This window comes from Oncorhynchus nerka, linkage group LG10, assembly GCF_034236695.1.
Source record: "Oncorhynchus nerka isolate Pitt River linkage group LG10, Oner_Uvic_2.0, whole genome shotgun sequence".
Classification (NCBI taxonomy): Eukaryota; Metazoa; Chordata; class Actinopteri; order Salmoniformes; family Salmonidae; genus Oncorhynchus; species Oncorhynchus nerka.
The window spans coordinates 17565028-17586616 of NC_088405.1; the positions used below are offsets into that span (position 1 = coordinate 17565028).

The window sequence follows — 21589 nt, forward strand, 5'->3', positions numbered from 1 at the left end:
CCTAAGAGTGTATCATTGTGCTAGCATAGATAACCATAAACTATACTCAATCGATTGCACCATATTCCCTATGACTAGGTGAATTCTGTCATCATTTGTCACTTTTTCCCTAACATGTCACTGTCATACGTTGGTCCACTCAATAGTGCTCGAGTGTTAGCACTGTGCTGACTTTGGTGTGTCAATTACTGTATGGTGTGTGCAAATGGGTGTTTCTCAATGGAAAATATGAGTCCCACCCACCTTCCTTATATACATACAGGGGCTGTAGCTTGAAAAAGAGCGCAGCGCAGCCAGGACAAGGCGTCTCGCGAACCAAAAGTAAGTGGCAAACGAAATGCACTTTTCGGTTAAATCAAATGTGACCTAGCCTTGTAGATCAATCATTTCCAATAGCGATCGTGCGCGACTAAGTTTCTTGTAGATGTGTTATTGACACGTCGCTTTCCTCAGAAATATTTAATTTATTAGCGAGCCTTCTTCCTCGAAGGATATGATACGCAATAACAAAATGTCTCACAGAGAACATGATAAAAGTAGGCTAAGCTTCTAGGCCTATCGTTATAGACCTATTTGAAACTATGTTTGCGTAATTTGCCTGACAACGCGAAAGGCGGTCTTCCAGAGCTTCGGTAAATTGGCTTGTCTTCTTCTGATTAGTAAGGCCTAGTGCAGAAAACCTTTACAACGCAAAATTACAACGAGGAAATACAGAATTTAACGTTTAGCTGGCGCCTGAAAGTCGAACAAAAAGGTACTGATATATTTACATTTTTTACCTTGGTTCGATGTTGACTGATGTACAATATTTTGCTTCTGTCTTTTTTGACAGTTACTGTGCTGTCATTTGGTGTAGAGGCAGTCAGTGTAAGGCTATTCCGATAATGTTAGTATAAGCGGCGGCCTATGGCTATTCTCTCATTAATTCAATGTCGAAAATGACATTTAGAATAAGGATGTTTAACTGCCTACAATTATTTATTTATTCAAATATTGTGTAATAGGCCAATCATGTGGATGGAAGTAAGACTTATTTTTCTTTGGGGTCTACTACATACAGCAAAATAGTTGTTTGAACTTTTGGATAGGCCTGCCTTTACACATTTGAGTCACTCGGTAGTTATTTTCAAACTATCTATTTTTGTATGAGTTCAAGGCCTCAACAGCCAACACCCATCATGTGTATTGTATTGAACACTCCCATCCGCCCAGCAAACATGGTTGGTGTACACAAGGAACCCAAATGGCTACTTACATTTATACACAGTCCTTTATAAATGTGTACCGTTCCTCACATTTATCAATAGAACAGGGTCATTGTAATCCATCAAAGCGATTGTGTCAGTTGGTAGCCTAGTTCTTAAATTAGCCTCTATTTGCCACTGATTTGAGGTTTGGTTATTATACAGTAATAGCCTTTATCGGCTTTAGTGAGTAGGCCGAGCAGGGGTCCTAATCAAATGCTATTTTTGTGTAGATTAGATTTCGTCGGTCACAATTTCACTCCAGTATTACACATGCTTAACGTTAGTTAAAATCTGTAAGCCCTCAGGACAAAGATAGAAGGGGAAATACATTGTGTTGAAATTAATATTTTGTACATGGGTTAGATGAGAATCATTCATACGTCTTACTCTTTTCGACAGCGTGGTTGATTCCTGTTTGGACTTTGGCTTTCCCGTCAAAACAGTACGATTTATTATTTCGACATTTTGTGACGTTCGAGCACACATATTTTTTTTTAGGCTTGTCTACTGCCGCGTTCACGAGGTAGTCGGAACTAGGAAACTCGAACATTTCCGACTTGTTAACTGGTTGAAGTTAATCACGGGTCGCGTTCAACCAGTTAGCTATAGTTATACAAATCTTTGCCATTGACCCTTCGTCCGTGATTGGGCAACAGTGGGGATTCTTCAAGTGTTTGTCATTCAACGACAGACGACTAGTTTTCATGCAGTTTTCCACTTGAGAAGATATCTAAGATATTGCGTAACTAAGACCTCGTCTTCACGTCTACTGGCTACAGCGTCTCAAGAGGGACAAACAGTAATATTGCCGCTTTTTTCTCGTTTTTCAAGCTAAGGTATTTTAAGGTCATATTGCGAAAGTCTACTCGAGTCCTGCAAGGAGTAAACCGAATCTATGGATGGACGCCTTTAGGCTGTAGTCTTATACGCATGCACAGTACATTAAATAGGGGGTGACGGTGTAATACCAGTGTAGTAAGTCTTTACATCATAAATATTATACTGTATCATCTAAAAGTTAACTTTTTGCTGAGGTGTAGTCGGTGATAAAAAATGGTCTGAAACATAAATCATATTTCTCACATGTTCCCTATTCAATCTGAGAGAGAATCATATCTGTTCTACACTATACATATCTATCTGAACATGTTCTAGCCTAACCTTACATCCTTCTGAACAGGCCACTGATGTAGAACTGTGTTCCTATTCAAATACAGCAGAAGTCTGTCATTCTTTCCCCTGTCCTTAAAATGCAAATTATGAGAAGGGATTGTGTACATGGAGCCATGCATGGAACAAGTTGGCATATGAAATGGGAGTATGGGTTTTTCACACAAGGCAGCATAATCATTGTCAAATAACAAGCAGTTGTACTGCCAACACCAAAAGTAACAAAAGCAAAGGTTGGGTCATTTGAAATGTAGTATTTCAGTGTACAGTAAGGCTTTAAATAAGTATTCTCCCATTTTAATAAATTATTTCTCAATTACTATTCGAGATGCACACTGTATGTATGTCTTCTTCCAGGTGGCATTTCTATGTTCTAGATTTCAGGAAAATACTCAATTTCATGAACATAGTAGTTCCATTTCACACAGTATTACCCAACCCATAAATTGTCCATGTTAACAATTAAGCCATCAGCTTAGGGAACCCAGATTCCTTAAACCTTGGGTCATCCTGAGGAATTCAGCCTTATTTCTCATCCACAGCTTAACTTCATTGAGGGTGGAGGGGCCCACTGTGTATATGGGCGTGTTTCTAGCTCTGTAGTTGCTATGGACACCACAACACCAACCTGTGTGTTCACGCCACAATTTGAGTCATAAAACTTTGTTTTACAACAAACAGATGAGTGGGACTGACTGTGTGTCCAACTGGCATATTGTGTGTCTGTAAGGCAGGAGGTGTACCTGTCATGACCTGACCAGGAACAGAAAAACTCCTGGCTTTATAAAATGCATTTACACATTAAACAGGCCTTATATTTTGATATTTTTCCTTATTTCAGACCATAAACCATGAGCTATCCAGGATACCCTCCTCAAGCCGGTGGCTACCCACCCCAAGCCGGAGGCTACCCACCCCAAGCCGGAGGCTACCCACCCCAAGCTGGAGGATACCCACCCCAGGCTGGAGGATACCCACCTCAGGCAGGCGGCTATCCCCCTCAAGCAGGGGGTTACCCCTCTCAGGCTGGAGGTTACCCCCCTCAGGCTGGTGGCTATCCTCCACAGCCTGGAGCTGGAGGGTACCCAGCCATGCCCCCAGCAGGTAAGGCCTCAGCTCAACAGATCATGATTGTCCTAAAATATGCAGACACGTCCAGTATTTCTTACAGGTACAAGGTATATGAAATGTAATGTAATCTAAGGGAGACACAGACAGACAGAAACATAAAGACATGGTCAAGAAAAGAGAATAGGGTACTGCTGGACAGACTCAGAGACTGAGTCCTTCTGTCATCCTGTATCTCAGGGCCAGATGGTTTAGATGTAATGTGGTGCATGCGTTGTGTTTTCTAAACAACCTCTGCTGTGCTGAGAGACAACACTCACAGACCAACTAGTGTCTGACACAGTCCTCCCATTCTGTGTGCCCTGAGAATCATTCCATATCTGCTGACTAGAAGCCGAGGTTAGTCATATACATTGGCAAGTGTGAACAGTTCATTGCTAGTCCTGGTGTCTCATTCCAAAGTCAATGTATTTACCTCTCTGGCCTAGCACAATCACCAGACATTTATTGAAACCCTCCTATCAAATCTTAGCACTTTCTATGTTGTTTCTATGTTGTTTTTGGTAAGATAATTGATCGATTGAATGTTTAAAAGCATATACAGCCACAACATCATAGCAAACATCACATACTACATACGTACTATTATAATAATAATCCTATATCAGTTTGTCAGTGATATGCCATAAACTGTTTAGTGACATATTCAGCCATCTATGTCACCTGTTGCAGGTAGTTGGGGAGGTGGTGCTGGTTTCCCCACCATAGGTGTTGATAATCTGTCCAACCCTGGATTCAACGCAGGCAATCTCCCAGGCATGGTAAGTTTGGCATGAAAATACATCCATCCCCCCAAATCACACAGAGAATATTCTCAACATGCCTGTACTTCATCCCCCTTCAGATCATTGCGTTAAATATTTCAGTTAGCATGAATTGCATGGCCAATATTGGAAATCACAACCCAATTATTGACTGGTAAGACTTTTATAAAAAATAATCTGTTGCAGCTTTCTTGTTAACCTTTCTTCAAAATCTCTCTTGCATGACGAAAATAATATGGCTCATAATTAGCTAAGATACTGCTTCAAAAATGTTATAATTTTCTGCAACCTCCTCCCTTTCACTGTTGTAATCCTTCATAATTACATGTTTTGTATAATTTCTTTATGTTGCATTGTCTTTGATTTCCTTTGTAATCAAAACACAACAGCAGATGCTGTATTACCAATAATACATGATTGATCATCTGCAAAACAGCTTTTCGTGCATAATAGTTTAAACCAATCAGCGTACTGTCTGTGCAAATTTTTATTGGATGCCCATTTCTCTTCCAATCACAGGCCAACCAGATCTCATCATCCATGGGGGGCTTTAACCCCAACCCTGCCATGTTCACCCCTGGTGGGTACCCCCAACATTCCCCCCAGGCCCCTAACCAACAGCCCCATGGCCTGTACCCACAGCCAGGTGGGCAGATGCCCCAGACTCAAGGCCCAGGCATGGGCTACCCAGGCCAGCCCATGCCTGGCTACCCACAGGCACCCTCACCCAACCCCTCCATGCCTGGTTACGGAGGAGGACCAGCGCCTAACCAGCCCATGCCAGGGTACCCTCGTGCCCCGTCGCCCAACCCGTCCATGCCAGGATACGGAGGTGGAGCCATGCCCGTCGCTCCTGCCATCAACGTAAGAGACACTGGGAAGATTTTTATCCAATTGTGACAATAGTACTTAAAAATACTATTTAGGACAGGTATACATCCTGTTAAGTGTCCATACTTCATCCATGGGTTTCAATTTGGATATCTGAGTGTTCTGCAATAATATTGGTATGTTTCTATAGTTTTCTGTTTCTTCTTGAGATATCAATGATTAGAGATTTGACAGGAGTTTTACTGGCAGCTAACACTGAAAGGGTAAAGCAATGTGGAAAATGCCCTCTTCTTCTCTGTTCCTCCAGAGAGGATTCAGGGGAAGCATCAAGGATTATCCAGGAGCAGACCCCCTGAGAGATGTGGAGGTTCTGAGGAAAGCCATGAAGGGCTTTGGTGAGTTGGTTACATAGGCCCAATCAAGAAACAGCTCCTTATTACACTATAGGGGTCTAGTGAGTGAGTTAGACCCTCTTCAGAAACAACCCCTATACAGGGGTCTAGCGAGTGAGAGACTGTGTCCGAATACCCATACTAGTGTACCACATGCTTAACGTGCACAATATGTACTCCTGACTGGCTCGAGGTGGGGCAGGGCTGAGTGCGGGTGCATTTTCCAAATTCAACGGACATGTCTCGTATTAACCAGCCTGATAATCTCATTTCCAATTCAATTAATTTCTCTAAACTCTGAATATAATAGGAATGTAGTTTTAGGCCTACTCAGGCTGGTTATAGTCAGACTATTCACACTATACTGTAGACCATATAGCCAATCTATGCTATCTAAAAAGGACTAAAGACAGAAACAGATCATTTGGTTTCATGTCAACATATTCATTAGTTAATAGGCAGAATCTACCACATACCCAAAACTGGAAATGCAAAACTGGAGAAACAGGAAAAAGTGATTAGTGAAACCAAAGTGCTGTAACATATATAAATTACATCAAATAGCCAAGTACACACAAACTTTTCAAATGTTGTAATCAATAGGCTATTGCAAAGAAAATGTGGACAGTCGGGTATATCGCAAATTCTGAACCGCTGGACAGCAACATAAAACCACTGATCATAGGGAAGGAGATCAGAATGACTGCTAAGGCTTGATCAATAAATTAAATCATTAAAGGTTCAATATGCAGAAATCTCTCCGCCATTTCCTGGTAGCTAAAATTTAAATAATTTCACCTAATTTCAGTTTGTTACAAAACAAGCACTCTGTGTAGAGAATCATTATACCATCTAAACCGCTGTGAAATATATTTTCCATGAACAAAAATATTGTATTTTCAACTGTTTGAAGCTGGTGTACAAAACCGAAAGGAGAAGACGCAAAAACTAAACTTAAGAACCCTCCTTAGACTTTCTTTCAATGCGAAAGACAGATCTATAACTCACATTTCTATGTTAATTTGGTTGGGTCGCCCAAAAAGTTACATGTTGCAGCTTTAAATAGGTAGCCTAGCCTACAAAACTAAAAAAATGAATATGCTCAAATCAAAAGGCGTGATTAACATGACATCAATAACGCAGCCACATCCCGAATCCCGGTGCCGACACATTCTGAAATCAAAAGATGGTTTTGTATTTAGTTTAAAAGCTCTGACAAAAACCAAGACAAAAAAAACAAACACTTCCCAATTAGAAAACAGAAATAAAAATAGTTCTGTTTTCAAAGATGTAGCCTACCATGCAATACTTCATGGATCATTTAAGAAGAACAAAAACTACATAGCCTACAGTTGAACAAAGCCTCAGAAGCTTCTGTCACAGCATTCATTGGAAGAAGAGGAATCGTCGACCAAAATGCAGCGGGGTACGTGTTCATCTTTAATATACTGAACACTAAGATACAAAATAGGACTAGCCAAAACAGTTCTGCAAGGTGCAACCAACACTAAACAGAAAATAACCACCCACAACTAACAGTGGGAAAACAGGCTACCTAAGTATGGTTCTCAATCAGAGACAACGATAGACAGCGGTCCCTGATTGAGAACCATACCCGGCCAAAACATAGAAATACAAAACCTAGACATACAAACATAGAATGCCCACCCACATCACACCCTGACCAAACAAAAAATAGAAACATACAAAGCAATCTACGGTCAGGGCATGACAGCTTCGCTATTCGGCATCTTCCCAATGAACATTTTAATGCAATGGTCTAAATCAGCGTCACTCAGTGTTTCTTGGTAAAATCTTGGTAAAATCTTAAACAAATCTACTTTGAAACAAAAGTTTACACCTCACACACGTGGTTATGGGCCCGGAAGACACATTTCAGTTGAATGCATTCAATTGTACAACTGACTAGGTATCCCTTTCCATGTCATACATAGAGTTGAGATGTATTACATTTTGAGTTTGCATTCCAATATTACACTATAAACTGTACATCACAGAAGGGCGATTTGGTCATTCCACTGCAGGAACGGGTTTTAAGTAGCCTAGTTGAGTTTTTTGGCCTATCACACGCAGCCCACCTCTTCCAATGCATTGTGGAATAGTGTGCATTGCATTTTACTTGATGAAGCTCAGAAATTAATATACCATCCTGGCATTTAGGGATCCTGAGTGGCGCAGCGGTCTAAGGCACTGCATCGTAATGCAAGAGCCGTCACTGCAGACCCAGCTTAGATCCCGGGCTGTATCACAACCGGCCGTGATCGGGAGTCCCATAGGGCGGCGCACAATTGTCCCAGCATTGTTTGGGTTAGGGGAGGGTTTGGCCGGGGGGCTTTACTTGGTCATCAGGGTAGGCCGTCATTGTAAATAAGAATTTGTTCTTAACTGACTTGCCTAGTTAAATAAAGGTTAAGTAAAATAAATACATTTAAACCATACTCGATTTTCAAAAATGAACTTACTATAAAACATTCTATTTTCTCATAGTGAAAATGAGCAATGTGGGATTGCGTTGTTTTGCATTATTGGTTGATTTCGGGAGCACATCCCCATATCTGATTATCAACTGTTGTCAAAGCAGAAATGACTATGACATCTGGGCATTTAAAGTATACTCAAATTTTTTGAAATAGATACTATAAAACTTGTTTTTTTGCATGCTCAAACAGCCTACTATTTAGGATGCAAGTACACAGCCAGTTAAACCCCATTCAGAAACAACCCCTAGCCCCTTATATAGGGGTCTAGTGAGTGAGTTAGATCCAGTCTAATATTGGAACCAGAAACAAAAATTGCATACGTAATGGCCAGCTGTTAGAATAGGCCCTGTCCTGAAACAACCCCCTGCCAGTCCCTTATACAATACACACTAGATTTGAACAGTTTGCATAGGTATAATCAACACTAGCAGTTAAGTTCTCTTCTATTAATGATCATCGATCTTTGAATGACTTAATTATGTATAAGGACCTGGTAATGTTGTGTGCTCAGATACACTACTTAAAAATGATGTTCTAAATCCAAGGGAAATGGATGGGCTGTTTGAATATGTGTTCTGACAGTGGACTTGTCCTACAGGTACTGATGAACAGGCCATCATAGACCTGCTAGGAAGTCGCTCCAACAGACAGCGTGTCCCCATGCTCATGGCCTTCAAAACCTCCTACGGAAAGGTAGCTAATACAGTCATACTGACATTATACTATATTATACTATGTAAGTACAATATACATGTTCTTATAGCTTATTTCTTATTATACAAAGACAATACAGTGATTATGACCATAATTTATTTTCTTATGCATTCTTTTTTGGAAGGTATATGAAAGGAATAGGCATGACTCTCACTCCCATTTAAAAACGTGATACCTTATTTATCTAATTAAGTTTTTAGGGAACAATGAAATAATTTTTGCAGTGTCATAGAATGGTCTGAATATGTTGCCTTGAAGTGAGAGTCAGAGTATATTCTCTAGTGTGTGCCAGTGATATCTAAACAGCAGCTGTTGGCTCTGCCAGTAAACGACTCGCTGAGGGATCTGATACACTCAGACTTTATTAGCTACAGCCATACCCAGAACACACATGGCACAGCAGTTGAACACACATGGCACAGCAGTTGAACACAGATGGCACAGCAGTTGAACACACATGACATCAGTACTTGAAGTGGACTGAAATAAGTACCTCTACTCATTTGGCCTCTCTAACCCTGTTCTTGGAGAGCCACCCTCCTGGAGATTGTAACTCCAACCCTGTTCCTAGAGAGCCAGCCTCCTGGTGGTTCACTCCAACACTGTTCCTAGAGAGCCAGCCTCCTGGTGCTTTTCACTCCAACACTGTTCCTAGAGAGCCAGCCTCCTGGTGGTTCACTCCAACACTGTTCCTAGAGAGCCAGCCTCCTGGAGGATTTCACTGCCACCCCAGTGGTAACTAACCTGATTCAGCTTATCAAGCAGCTAATTATTATAATCAGTTGTGCTATATTAGAGTTGGACGGTAGCTCTCCAGGAACAGGGTTGGAGGTTAAACCTACAGAACTGTAGCTCTCTAGGAACAGGGTTGGAGTTAAAAACCTACAGAACTGTAGCTCTCCAGGAACAGGGTTGGAGGTTAAACCTACAGAACTGTAGCTCTCTAGGAACAGGGTTGGAGGTTAAACCTACAGAATGGTAGTTCTCTAGGAACAGGGTTGGAGTACAAACCTACAGAGCTGTAGCTCTCCAGGGACAGGGTTGGAGGTTAAACCTACAGAATGGTAGCTCTCTAGGAACAGGGTTGGAGGTTAAACCTACAGAATGGTAGTTCTCTAGGAACAGGGTTGGAGTACAAACCTACAGAGCTGTAGCTCTCCAGGGACAGGGTTGGAGGTTAAACCTACAGAATGGTAGCTCTCTAGGAACAGGGTTGGAGGTTAAACCTACAGAATGGTAGCACTCTAGGAACAGGGTTGGAGGTTAAACCTACAGAACGGTAGCTCTCTAGGAACAGGGTTGGAGTTTAAACCTACAGAACGGTATCTCTCCAGGAACAGGGTTGGAGGTTAAACCTACAGAACGGTACCTCTACAGGAACAGGGTTGGAGGTTAAACCTACAGAACAGTAGCTCTCCAGGAACAGGGTTGGAGGTTAAACCTACAGAACTGTAGCTCTCTAGGAACATGGTTGGAGTTAAAAACCTACAGAACTGTATCCCTCCAGGGACAGGGTTGGAGGTTAAACCTACAGAATGGTAGCTCTCCAGGAACAGGGTTGGAGGTTAAACCTACAGAACGGTACCTCTACAGGAACAGGGTTGGAGGTTAAACCTACAGAACAGTAGCTCTCCAGGAACAGGGTTGGAGGTTAAACCTACAGAACTGTAACTCTCTAGGAACATGGTTGGAGTTAAAAACCTACAGAACTGTATCCCTCCAGGGACAGGGTTGGAGGTTAAACCTACAGAATGGTAGCTCTCCAGGAACAGGGTTGGAGGTTAAACCTACAGAACGGTACCTCTACAGGAACAGGGTTGGAGAGCCCTGCACTGTACTATATAGACTTACTACCAATATTGTAAAAGAAGTGCCAGTCCTCAAGCAGTACAGAAAATTACGGTGTCTGTATTCAAGTCAGAAAATTCAAGGGGCTTGTTTGCTGTATTGCTGAGCACCGGGCCAACTCAAAGACTGCTTGGATAGCATTGAATTATACCAAGCTTGTATCCCCTTACCTTCCCAGGATCTGGTTAAGGATCTTAAGTCCGAGCTGTCAGGGAACTTTGAGAAGCTGGTGCTGGCCATGTTGAAGACTCCATCCCAGCTTGATGCCTACGAACTGAAGGAAGCCATTAAGGTTTGTGAAAGGGTTTTTATAATCACTGACATATTCCCTCTTCTTAACGTGTGTGTGTGTGTGTGCATGAAAACGAGTAATATTTTGTTTTGTGTTATTAACTAGCTAAACTAAATGAAAGAACAGAGAAAGACAAATCATACTTGGTATATAATAATATCCCTGTTATAATCTCCCAGCCATTCTCTGCTGTATGTTCTGACAGGGCGCAGGGACAGACGAGGCCTGTCTGATAGAGATCCTGTCCTCTCGCTCCAATGCAGAGATCAAAGAGCTCAACCAGGTCTACAAGACAGGTGAGTTACATACAAACACTGTTCAGGGAGACAATGTTAACCAGGAAGTTGTATATTTCCTTTCAGAAACACACCACGCCTCTGTTGTATTGGATTGTGGAAGTGGACTGTGTGTGTTATTTCAGAGTATAAGAAGTCTCTGGAAGATGCCATCAGTGGGGACACCTCAGGACATTTCCGTAGACTCCTCATCTCTCTGGCCCAGGTACAGCCTATGGCCCATCGATATAGAATAGTGTATACATTCTAAATACATATACATCTAGGAACAGTACATATAGATGGATGATTCATTATGTATTGTGTTTGTGCTCTCAGGGTAATCGAGATGAAAGAGAGACAGTGGACATCTCTGTAGCTAAACAAGATGCTCAGGTACCGTGTATTGCCATTTCTTATCTATTACGAACCTTGTGACGTCTAATCTACATACTGTAATATGTCTTCAGCATACGTCGGGCCATGAGTTTTTCATGACCACGTGATTTGGGCAGGTTAAACTCTGGACTCTACACAACATATTAGAAATCTCTACCTACTAATTGAAAGATGTGTGTATTGTGTGCTCTCTGTCCAGGCTCTGTATGCTGCTGGGGAGAACAAGGTGGGAACTGATGAGTCCAAGTTCAACGCCATCCTGTGTTCTAGGAGCAAACCCCACCTCAGAGCAGGTAACTACAGGGGAGTGGAATGGTACTGTGGCGACAGAAGTTAAATATCTATGACATATAAATTAAATGTATATAAAGTATCAATTACATGTATATGAAATATAAATTTAATGTATATGACATATCAATTTAAGGTATATGAAATGTCAGTCCTCTGGTGCTCTCCGCTCACCTTGACTCGTAGCTAGAACCTTTGCCGCTACCTTATCCGTGTGTGTGTGTGTGTGTGTGTGTGTGTAGTGTTCCATGAGTATCAGCAGATGTGTGGCAGAGACCTAGAGAAGAGCATTGACAGAGAAATGTCTGGAGACCTGGAGAGTGGAATGGTGGCCGTGGGTAAGGGGAAACCTTTTGGTTAATACACACACATGCACTGCCATGCCTATACAGGTCTATCTGGTGTCACACCTACACGTTTCTACACAGGCACATTAACACTACATAGCACCCATAACAACGCACACCACCCACCCACACAACTATGTCTTACTATACTTGTGAGGACATTTTTGGAGCAACAATTGATTCCCATTCAAAGTCATATTTTGGCCTCCCGAGTTGTGCAGCGGTCTAAGGCATTGCATTGCAGTGATAGAGGCGTCACTACAGACCCGGGTTCGATCCCAGGCTGCATCACAACCCGGCCATGATCGGGAGTCCCATAGAGTGCTGCACAATTGGCCCAGCGTCGTCCGGGTTAGTGGAGGGTTTGGCCGGAGGGGGCATTACTTGGCTCATCGCACTCTAGCGACTCCTTGTGGTGTGCCGGACACCTGCAGGCTGACCCCGGTCATCAGGGCAACGGTGTTTCCTCCGACACATTGGTGCAGCTGGCTTCCGGGTTAAGCGGGCGGGTGTTAAGAAGTGCGGTTTGGCGGGTCATGTTTCGGAGGACGCATGACTCGACCTTCGCCTCCCGACCTTAACCCCGAAGCCTAAAATTGCCTTTTTACAAGTGAGGACTGGCAAAATGTCCTCACTTCTCAGAATTTTTGTTGGTTTACTATTCTTGTGACTTCTGGCACTCACAGGTATAGTAAAACGTGTACACACACACACACGCACCTACAGTACCAGTCAAAAGTTTGAGTTTTTCATTTTTAAACAAAACTATTTTCTACATTGTAGAATAATAGTGAAGACATCAAAACTATGAAATAACACATAAGGAATCATGTAGTAACCAAAAAAGTGTTAAACAAATCAAAATATTTTTTATATTTGAGATTCTTCAAAGTAGCCACCCTTTGCCTTGATGACAGCTTTGCACACTGTTGGCATTCTCTCAACCAGCTTCACCTGGAATGCTTTTCCAACATTCTTGAAGGAGTTCCCACATATGCTGACCACTTTTGGCTGCTTTTCCTTCGCTATGTGGTCAAACTCATCCCAAGCCATCTCAATTGGGTTGAGGCCAAATTTATTGAACGTGTTAACACCAATGAGCTTGAAAAGTATTGGGACAGTGATAAATGTTTTGTTGTTTTGGCCCTTTACTCCAGCACTTTGGATTTGAAATGATACAATGACTATGAAGTTCCTGTCCGCTTTAATTTGGGGGCATTTTCATCCATATCGGGTGAACTGTTTAGAAATTACAGCACTTTGTTTACGTGGTCCCCCAATTTTAGGGAATCGAAAGTATAGGGACAAATTCACTTATATGTGTATTAAAGTAGTGAAAAATGTAGTATTTAGTCCCATATTCCTAGCACGCAAGGATTACATGGAGTTTGGGACTCTACAAACGTGGTAAATGCATTTGCTGTTTGTTTTGGTTGTGTTTCAGATTATTTTATGCCCAATAGAAATGAATGGTAAATCATTTATTGTGTCATTTTGGAGTCACTTTTATTGTAAATAACAATTGAATATGTTTCTCAACACTTCTACATGAATGTGGATGCTACCATGATTACAGATAATCCTTAATGAATCGTGAATAAGTGAGTGAGAAAGTTAGAGGCATAAATATCATACCACTCAAAAATGCTAACCTCCCCTGTTATTGGGGCGGCAGGGTAGCCAAGTGGTTAGAGCGTTGGACTAGTAACCGAAAGGTTGCAAGTTCAAATCCCCGAGCTGACAAGGTACAAATCTGTCATTCTACCCCTGAACAGGCAGTTAACCCACCTTTCCTAGGCTGTCATTGAAAATACGAATTTGTTCTTAACTGACTTGCCTAGTAAAATAAAGGTACAATTTAAAAAAAGAATTGTAATAGTGAGAGGTTATTCGTGCATCTGTAACTTTCTCACTCATACAGGCAAGAGGTCTCTGACCTCCTCCCTATAGGCTGTCTTGTCGTTGTCGGTGATCAGGCTGTTGTGTGAACGGCAAACTTAATGATGGTGTTGGAGTCATGCCAGGCCGTGCAGGAGGGGACTGAGCACACACCCCTTCGGGGCCACAGTGTTGAGGATCAGCGTGGTGGATGTGTTGTTATCTACCCTTACCACCTGGGGCGACCTGTTAGGAAGTCCAGGATCCATTTGCAGAGGGAGGTGTTTAGTCCCAGGGTCCTTAGCTTAGTGACAAGCTTGGAGGGCACTATGGTGTTGAATGCTGAGTTGTAGTCAATGAATAGCATTCTCACATAGGTGTTCCTTTTGTCCAGGTGGGAAACGGCAGTGTGGAGTGCAATAGAGATGGCATCATCTGTGGATCTGTTGTGGCGGTATGCAAATTGGAGTGGGTCTTGGGTTTCTGGGATGATGGTGTTGATGTGAGCCATGACCAGCCTTTCAAAGCACTTCATGGCGACTGACGTGTGTATTACGGGTTGGTCGTCATTTAGGCAAATTACCTTAGTATTCTTGGGCACAGGGACTATGGTGGTCTGCTTAAAACATGTTGGTATTACAGACTCGGACAAGGAGAGGTTGAAAATGTCAGTGAAGACACTTGCCAGTTGGTCAGCGTAAGCTCACATCCTGGTAATCCGTCTGGCCCTGCGTCCTTGTGAATGTTGACCTGTTTAAAGGTCTTACTCACATCGGCTGTGGAGAGTGTGATCACACAGTCGTCCGGAACAGCTGGTGCTCTCGTGCATGTTTCAGAGTTATTTGCCTCAAAGTGAGCATAGAAGTAGTTTAGCTCGTCTGGTAGGCTTGTGTCACTCGGCAGCTCTCGGCTGTGTTTCCCTTTGTAGTCTGTAATGGTTTGCAAGCCCTGCCACATCAGACGAGCGTCGGAGCCGGTGTAGTATGATTCGATCTTAGTCCTGTATTGACGCTTTGCCTGTTTGATGGTTTGTCAGAGGGCATAGCGGGATTTCTTATAAGCTTCCGGGTTAAGAGTCCCACTCCTTGAAAAAGGCATATATAGCCTTTAGCTCAGTGCGGATGTTGTCTGTAATCCATGGCTTCTGGTTGGGGAATGTACGCACGGTCACTGTGGGGACGATGTCGTCGATGCACTTATTGATGAAGCCAATGACTGATCTGGTGTACTCCTCAATGCCATTAATATATTCAATCTGTGCTAGCAAAACTGTAGCTTAGCCTCTGCATCATCTGACCACTTTTTTAATTGACCGAGTCACTGGTCTTTCCTGCTTTAATTGTTGCTTGTTAGCAGGAATCAGGAGGATAGAATTATGGTCAGATTTGTCAAATGGAGGGCGAGGGAGAGCTCTTTGTACGCATCTCTGTGTGTGGAGTAAAGGTGGTCTAGAGTTTTGTACATTTAACATTTTGGTCAATTTGGTCAAACGGATTTAAGTTTCCCTGCATTAAAGTCAATGGCCACTAGAAGCGCCGCCTCTGAATGAGTGTTTTCCTGTTTGCTTATGGCAAAATACAGCTCATTGAGTGCGGCCTTAGTGCCAGCATCAGTCTGTGGTGGTATGTTGACAGCTACGAAAAATACAGATGAGGACTCTCTAGGTAGATAGTGTGGTCTACAGCTTATCAAGAGATACTCTACCTCAGGCGAGCAAAACCTCGAGACTTCCTTAGATACCAGCTGTTGTTTACAAAAATACATAGTCCGCCGCCCCTTGTCTTACCAGATGCCGCTGTTCTATCCTGCTGATACAGCGTATAACCAACCAGCTGTCTGTTGATAATGCCGTCATTCAGCCACGACTCCGTGAAGCATAAGATATTACAGTAGTTGGTAGTTGTCACGATCGTCGTAAGAAGCGGACCAAAGCGCAGCGTGGTGTGAATGCATCATTTTAATGGACGATGAAAACAAAAGTAAACTGAACAAAACAATAAATGAACAACGACCGTGAAGCTATATACGAAATGTGCTGACACAAGCAACTAACATAGACAATCACCCACAACCCACGATGACAAAACAGGCTACCTAAATATGGTTCCCAATCAGAGACAACGACTAACACCTGCCTCTGATTGAGAACCATATCAGGCCAAACACAGAAACAGACAAACTAGACATCTAACATAGAATGCCCACTCAGATCACACCCTGACCAAACAAAACCTAAAAACATACAAAGCAAACTATGGTCAGGGCGTGACAGTAGTTTAATCTTCCTTTTGGGTCGTCAATTTAATTTTCCAATGATTGCATGTTAGCTAGTAGAACGGAAGGTAATGGGGGATTTTTCGATTGCCTACGGATTCTCTGAGGGCAGCCCGACCTCCGTCCTCTTTTTCTCTGTCTTTTCTTCACGCAAATGACGGGGATTTGGGCCTGTTCCCAGGAAAGCAGTATGTCCTTCATGTCGGGCTCGTTGGACTCGTTAAGGCAAAAAAAAGCTTCTGCTAGTTCGTGGTGAGTAATCTCTGTTCTAATGTCCAGAAGTTATTTTCGGTCATAAGAGACGATAGCAGCAACATTATGTACAGAATAATTGTAAAAAATAACACTATTTTTTAAAATAAAAACACTTAAAACATCAGCCATCTTCTACGGTGCCATGATACATGTCTCATTGTAATCAAGGTATGAAATTATTGTATTTGAATATGATCTATTTTTGAGCTTAGTTGTGGGAAATTTGCAGTGTACAAATTCTTATAATTCTCTTCTGCCCCCCCGACCATCGTCTCTGACAAAAATCATCCTGCAGCTGAATCTAGTTGTCTACCCCTGCCTTAAGACACTGCATCTAAGTGCAAGAGGCGTCACTGCAATACCTGGTACGAATCCAGGCTGCATCACATCTGGCCGTGATTGGGAATCCCATAGGGCGGCATACAATTGGTCCAGCGTCGTCCGGGTTTGGCCGGTGTAGGCCGTCATTGTAAATAAGAATTTGTTCTTAACTGACTTGCCTGACTTGCCTAAAGGTTAAAAAATACAAAATAAACATAAAAAAATATTCATGCATACGTTTAAATTATATTATGTAAGTTAAACGTGAAAATATTTTTAAACGGTTTTATTAAAGTATATATTTTTACAGATTACTAACATTACTGCCCCCACTACAAGAATGAAATACTTAAATAAATACATGCAATTTTGTCCTTGAAACATTTAATTGAAATACTGTAGAATTCCATTCATTCCTATGGAGGACTGCTCCTACTGGGGAGTGGCAGTATGGCTGACCAGTGACTTCAAAGCCTATCAATGATCAATACATAGCATCAGCAATCTAGGGTTTATATACATCATTGGTTAACACCCATAACTTACTCATTGTTATTGTTGAAATATGTTATAGAAGATGCTTTAACAATATGTGTTGCCACAATGTTGCTGCCTGAATTAGTAATTGTTGTTGTGTTTTTCCCCACTTGGCTATCATTGCTCAGGTTAATGGTACAGTAACATGCTTTTAGATTTGACTGGATGACATTGTTATCTGACTGTGTATGAAGAGAATATCTCAACCTTACACCCTTGTGATGATGTGGTGTGACGTGTTGTGTGCTTCTTCCATTACGCATGTTCGTCCATACAGAAGTCATGTTGATGTGATGTTTGAAAATGTATTTCACCGCTCAAACTACAGTCATATTTTCTCTTGTTTTCTTCAACTCTCAAGTTCAGGTTTCAGATAGTACTTTATATACAATATTTTCAGTTGATTCCCTCCCTATCATTTTAAAATGTTTGGTTCGTTTGAGAGTTTCCCTCCCCTCGGATCTGTTTGTGCTCTTGCCAGTTCCATTGCTTTCATCGTCAACCCAAACGTTAGCCATGGCAATGACTGACATGGAGTTGGCATGCTAGCACTAACAGACTGGTAATCGGGCTGTTATCAGTCCCTCCCTCCATGTAGTTGGGGCTGATCTAAGGTTTAGTAGGTGATCAGTACATGCTGGGCATTCTAACCCTCTGCTCTCTCCGTGTTCCAGTCAAGTGTATTAAGAACACACCCGCCTACTTTGCAGAGAGACTCTACAAGTCCATGAAGGTAAGACACGCCCCGTTTCGGTCTGTCTGTCTGGGCTGATTACGACATACTGTACATACACACAGTACAACAGAAATGTTCACGACTGATAAGTGCACATTGTTTAAGTTCATTACATTTCTACTTTCCCAGTTACAATGAAATTACATTGTTATTACTGTAATTGCTTCTGATAATTGTACTCTTCAAATAAGTTCTTAGGTCCAGCCTGACCTGTGTGTTCGTGTTCTCAGGGGGCCGGGACCAAAGACAAAACCCTGATTCGGATCATGGTGACGCGTTCTGAGGTGGACATGCTGGATATCCGTCAGGAATACGTCAAGAACTACGGCAAGTCGCTCTACACAGACATCTCTGTAAGTATCTATCCTCCTCACCACACACACACACACACACACACACACACACACAAACCTCCAACAATGCTACTGTTATAGAGCAGGTTAGGTATTCTAGCATGATGTTCTAGTTTGTTGATGTGTTTGTGTTGTTGTTTTTGTTGTCTATGACAGGGAGACACCTCAGGGGACTATAAGAAACTGCTGTTAAAGCTGTGTGGAGGGAGCGACTAGAGGGACCATGTCAGCTCTCTACGGGATCTCCTCCACACTATATCCATTTACTGACTGGCCTATAATATAATCATTATCATAATATGTGCCATTCTGCCACTCTGTCTGACTGTCTTCCTCTGCACCACAATCAGCAGTTCTGCATGCCATGCCATCCATTTTTTCAATGCAACTGTTGTCACATGTTATGATATGAGAACATCATGTCCTAAAGCTGTTCCTTTTCTATATTTTTATGAGCAACAAAGTATATATTTTTCAATAAGTTTTCCTTTGATTGGTATTATATCTTAGTCTATCTGAAAATGCCCTTAAAGGTACAATGTGCAACATTGATTAGATTTGGAATTTAAATCAATATATATATATTTTTTAAAGATATATTTTATTTGAACCAGCCTGTGCCAATATTATGCGTATCTAATTGTACAAGTTAATTCAGTACTAATTGATTTAGCTGAGCAGTGTTCAATACGTTACTCTGATAAGAATAATTAGCAGCTAAAATACCAAAGTGGTCAGTTTATATTTAAGCAGTTAATGCCCGAGTGGGTGTGATATATGGCCAATATACCACGGCTAAAGGATGTTCTGAAGCAGTACCTGGATACAGCCCATGATATATTGGCCATATACCACAAACCCCTGAGGTGCCTTATTGCTATTATAAACTTGTTACCAATGTAATTAGAGCAGTGAAAATAAATGTTTTGTCATACACGTGGTATATGGTCTGATATACCACGTCTGTCAGCCAATCTGCATTCAGGGCTTGAACCGCCCAGTTTATAATTGTGTTTATATGGTGTGTGTACACTATCACTGTTGTTTACTTTCCTTTACACTCATGTGTTTTCTGCTGTTTGCTACAAGTTGAAGTTTCAACTTTTTAATGGTGCACAAGTACAGGGAAATGTATTTTTCTTTGAGCATATCTGTCAATATAACTCCAAACGTAAACCTCATTGCATCACAATTCAGTAACGGTGCTCTGATGATGACTACATCTGAAAATAAATGTTGAGAAGCACGGCTGCTGTTTCCCCTAGTAATTCCATCCATGCTAATGTTGTGTTGTGTCATACTGTGTTTTAGTCTTGAGGCAAGAAAGAGTACTATTTCCTGTTTCTGCTGCTGTCATGACCCCAGCCCCCTGACATTTTCAACCAATGGCTAGCAAGTAGCTAGCAGGCTTACTTAATTATACACTGAGTATACAAAAAAATTAAGAACACCTGCTCTTTACATGACAGACTGACCAGGTGAAAGCTATGATCCCTTATTGATGTCACTTGTTAAATCCACATCAATCAGTGTAGATGAAGGGGAGGAGACAGGTTAAAGAAGGATGTTTAAGCCTTGAGACTCATGAGACATGGATTGTGTATGTGTGCCATTCAGAGGGTGAATGTGCAAGACAAAAGATTGAAGTGCCTTTGAACGGGTTATGGTAGTAGGTGCCAGGCGCACCGGTTTGTGTCAAGAACTGCAACACTGCAGGGTTTTTTATGCTCAACAGTTTCCTGTGTGTATCAAGAACGGTCCACCACCCAAAAGACATCCAGCCAACTTGACAACTGTGGGAAGCATTGGAGTCAACATGGGCCAGCATTCCTGTGCTATCGACATCTTGTAGAGTCCATGCCCTGAAGAATTGAGGCTGTTGTTAGGGCTAAACTGGGAGAGGGTTAAAGTCAGTATTAGAAAGATGTTCTTAATGTTTTGTACATTCATTGTGAAGGCAACAATATCAACACTGACCTGAATAGGAGAACGTCTGCCATTTATTTGTGACTTGTCAGTGGTTTTGGTTGTTTGCTTTGTTTGAGTCAGGTGGCAGTAGGAGCCGTTAGAGACCTTCCGTTTCCTCTCACTCCACTGGCCCGGATTTATCAGTAAGACGCACCTTTCCTGTGGCTGGGCCACTCCCCCATGTTTGTAGTTCAAACTCGTATCTATTCTCTCTCACAACATAAGCAGGGGGGTGGCTACTGATGTGAAAAGCAACAATGGATCCAGGCTTTGAAGGGAAATGTCTCAACTTCATATTCATCATCTCCAGCAACACCCCAACATCAACATATGCGAAAAAATGTGTGTTTCCATGTTTTGCAGTCAAAAAGATAGAGGAAGATAAGTGTTTATGATGACATCATCTGGTGTGCGTCAGCTGATTTTATTATCCAACTATGAGTAGGCAAATGTAACTAAAGGTCATAGTTAAGTGAAATCACATGATACACACCGGATGTTGTCATTGGAAACACGTGCTGTTTTCACATATGTTGGGGTGATGCTGGAGATGATAAATATGAAGTAAAACTCATTTAAATTTCTCTTTGACCCTTTTCTTCACACTGGTCTATAAACCCTGTTCCAATACAGAAGACACTGGGACTGGAGTTCAGATAGTCATGAGGCCAATAGTCAATACATGTAATCAATGTTAATTTGGTGTATTTATGATTAGAATAATGTTTACAAGATACAATATCCAACAATATCTCAACCTGTCATGTATGTTATTTTCATTCTAGCCCCTAGAGGGCAGTAATGTCTTGAAGTTCAGAACATTTCTCAGATTGTGTTCACTGGTTGTATTTTTATTTATAACATTTTTATTACAACTTTATTTAACTAGGCTAGTAAGTTAAGAAAAAACGCTTCTTGCTTTTAGATGCAGTGCCTTAGACCGCTGTGCCACTCGGGAGCCCTAACAAAAATTTGACCCCAACATGTTGATAAAAAGGCCACATGTGTAACTACATTGTAATTACACCGTCTGCATATACACTGAGTTTACAAAACTTTTCCATGATA

The 21589-nt window shown here is 41.8% G+C and overlaps 1 protein-coding gene across 2 annotated transcripts; it reads left to right on the forward strand.

The window, feature by feature from the left end:
* Window positions 1-215: 215 nt before the first annotated feature.
* LOC115134965 (annexin A11-like) lies at window positions 216-19801 on the forward strand. Of its 2 annotated transcripts, none has more exons than XM_029669098.2 (15): window positions 216-321; window positions 3259-3521; window positions 4218-4306; window positions 4829-5173; window positions 5448-5535; window positions 8632-8726; window positions 10774-10887; window positions 11093-11183; window positions 11309-11388; window positions 11502-11558; window positions 11761-11854; window positions 12095-12190; window positions 18139-18197; window positions 18431-18553; window positions 18710-19801. In XM_029669098.2, the coding sequence occupies exons 2-15, from the start codon at window positions 3269-3271 to the stop codon at window positions 18767-18769; spliced, it is 1644 nt and encodes a 547-aa protein (XP_029524958.1). In that variant the 5' UTR covers window positions 216-321; window positions 3259-3268; the 3' UTR covers window positions 18770-19801. The 2 variants fall into 2 exon arrangements, with proteins under 2 accessions (XP_029524958.1, XP_029524959.1); XM_029669099.2 differs by lacking the exon at window positions 216-321 and adding an exon at window positions 353-754.
* Window positions 19802-21589: the final 1788 nt, after the last annotated feature.

Coding starts and splice junctions, on each gene's coding strand:
- LOC115134965 (XM_029669098.2), top strand. CDS start 3,269: ATGAGCTATCCAGGATACCCTCCTCAAGCCGGTGGCTACCCACCCCAA. Junction 10,888..11,092: donor AACTGAAGGAAGCCATTAAG/GTTTGTGAAAGG, acceptor ATGTTCTGACAG/GGCGCAGGGACAGACGAGGC. Junction 11,184..11,308: donor CAACCAGGTCTACAAGACAG/GTGAGTTACATA, acceptor GTGTTATTTCAG/AGTATAAGAAGTCTCTGGAA.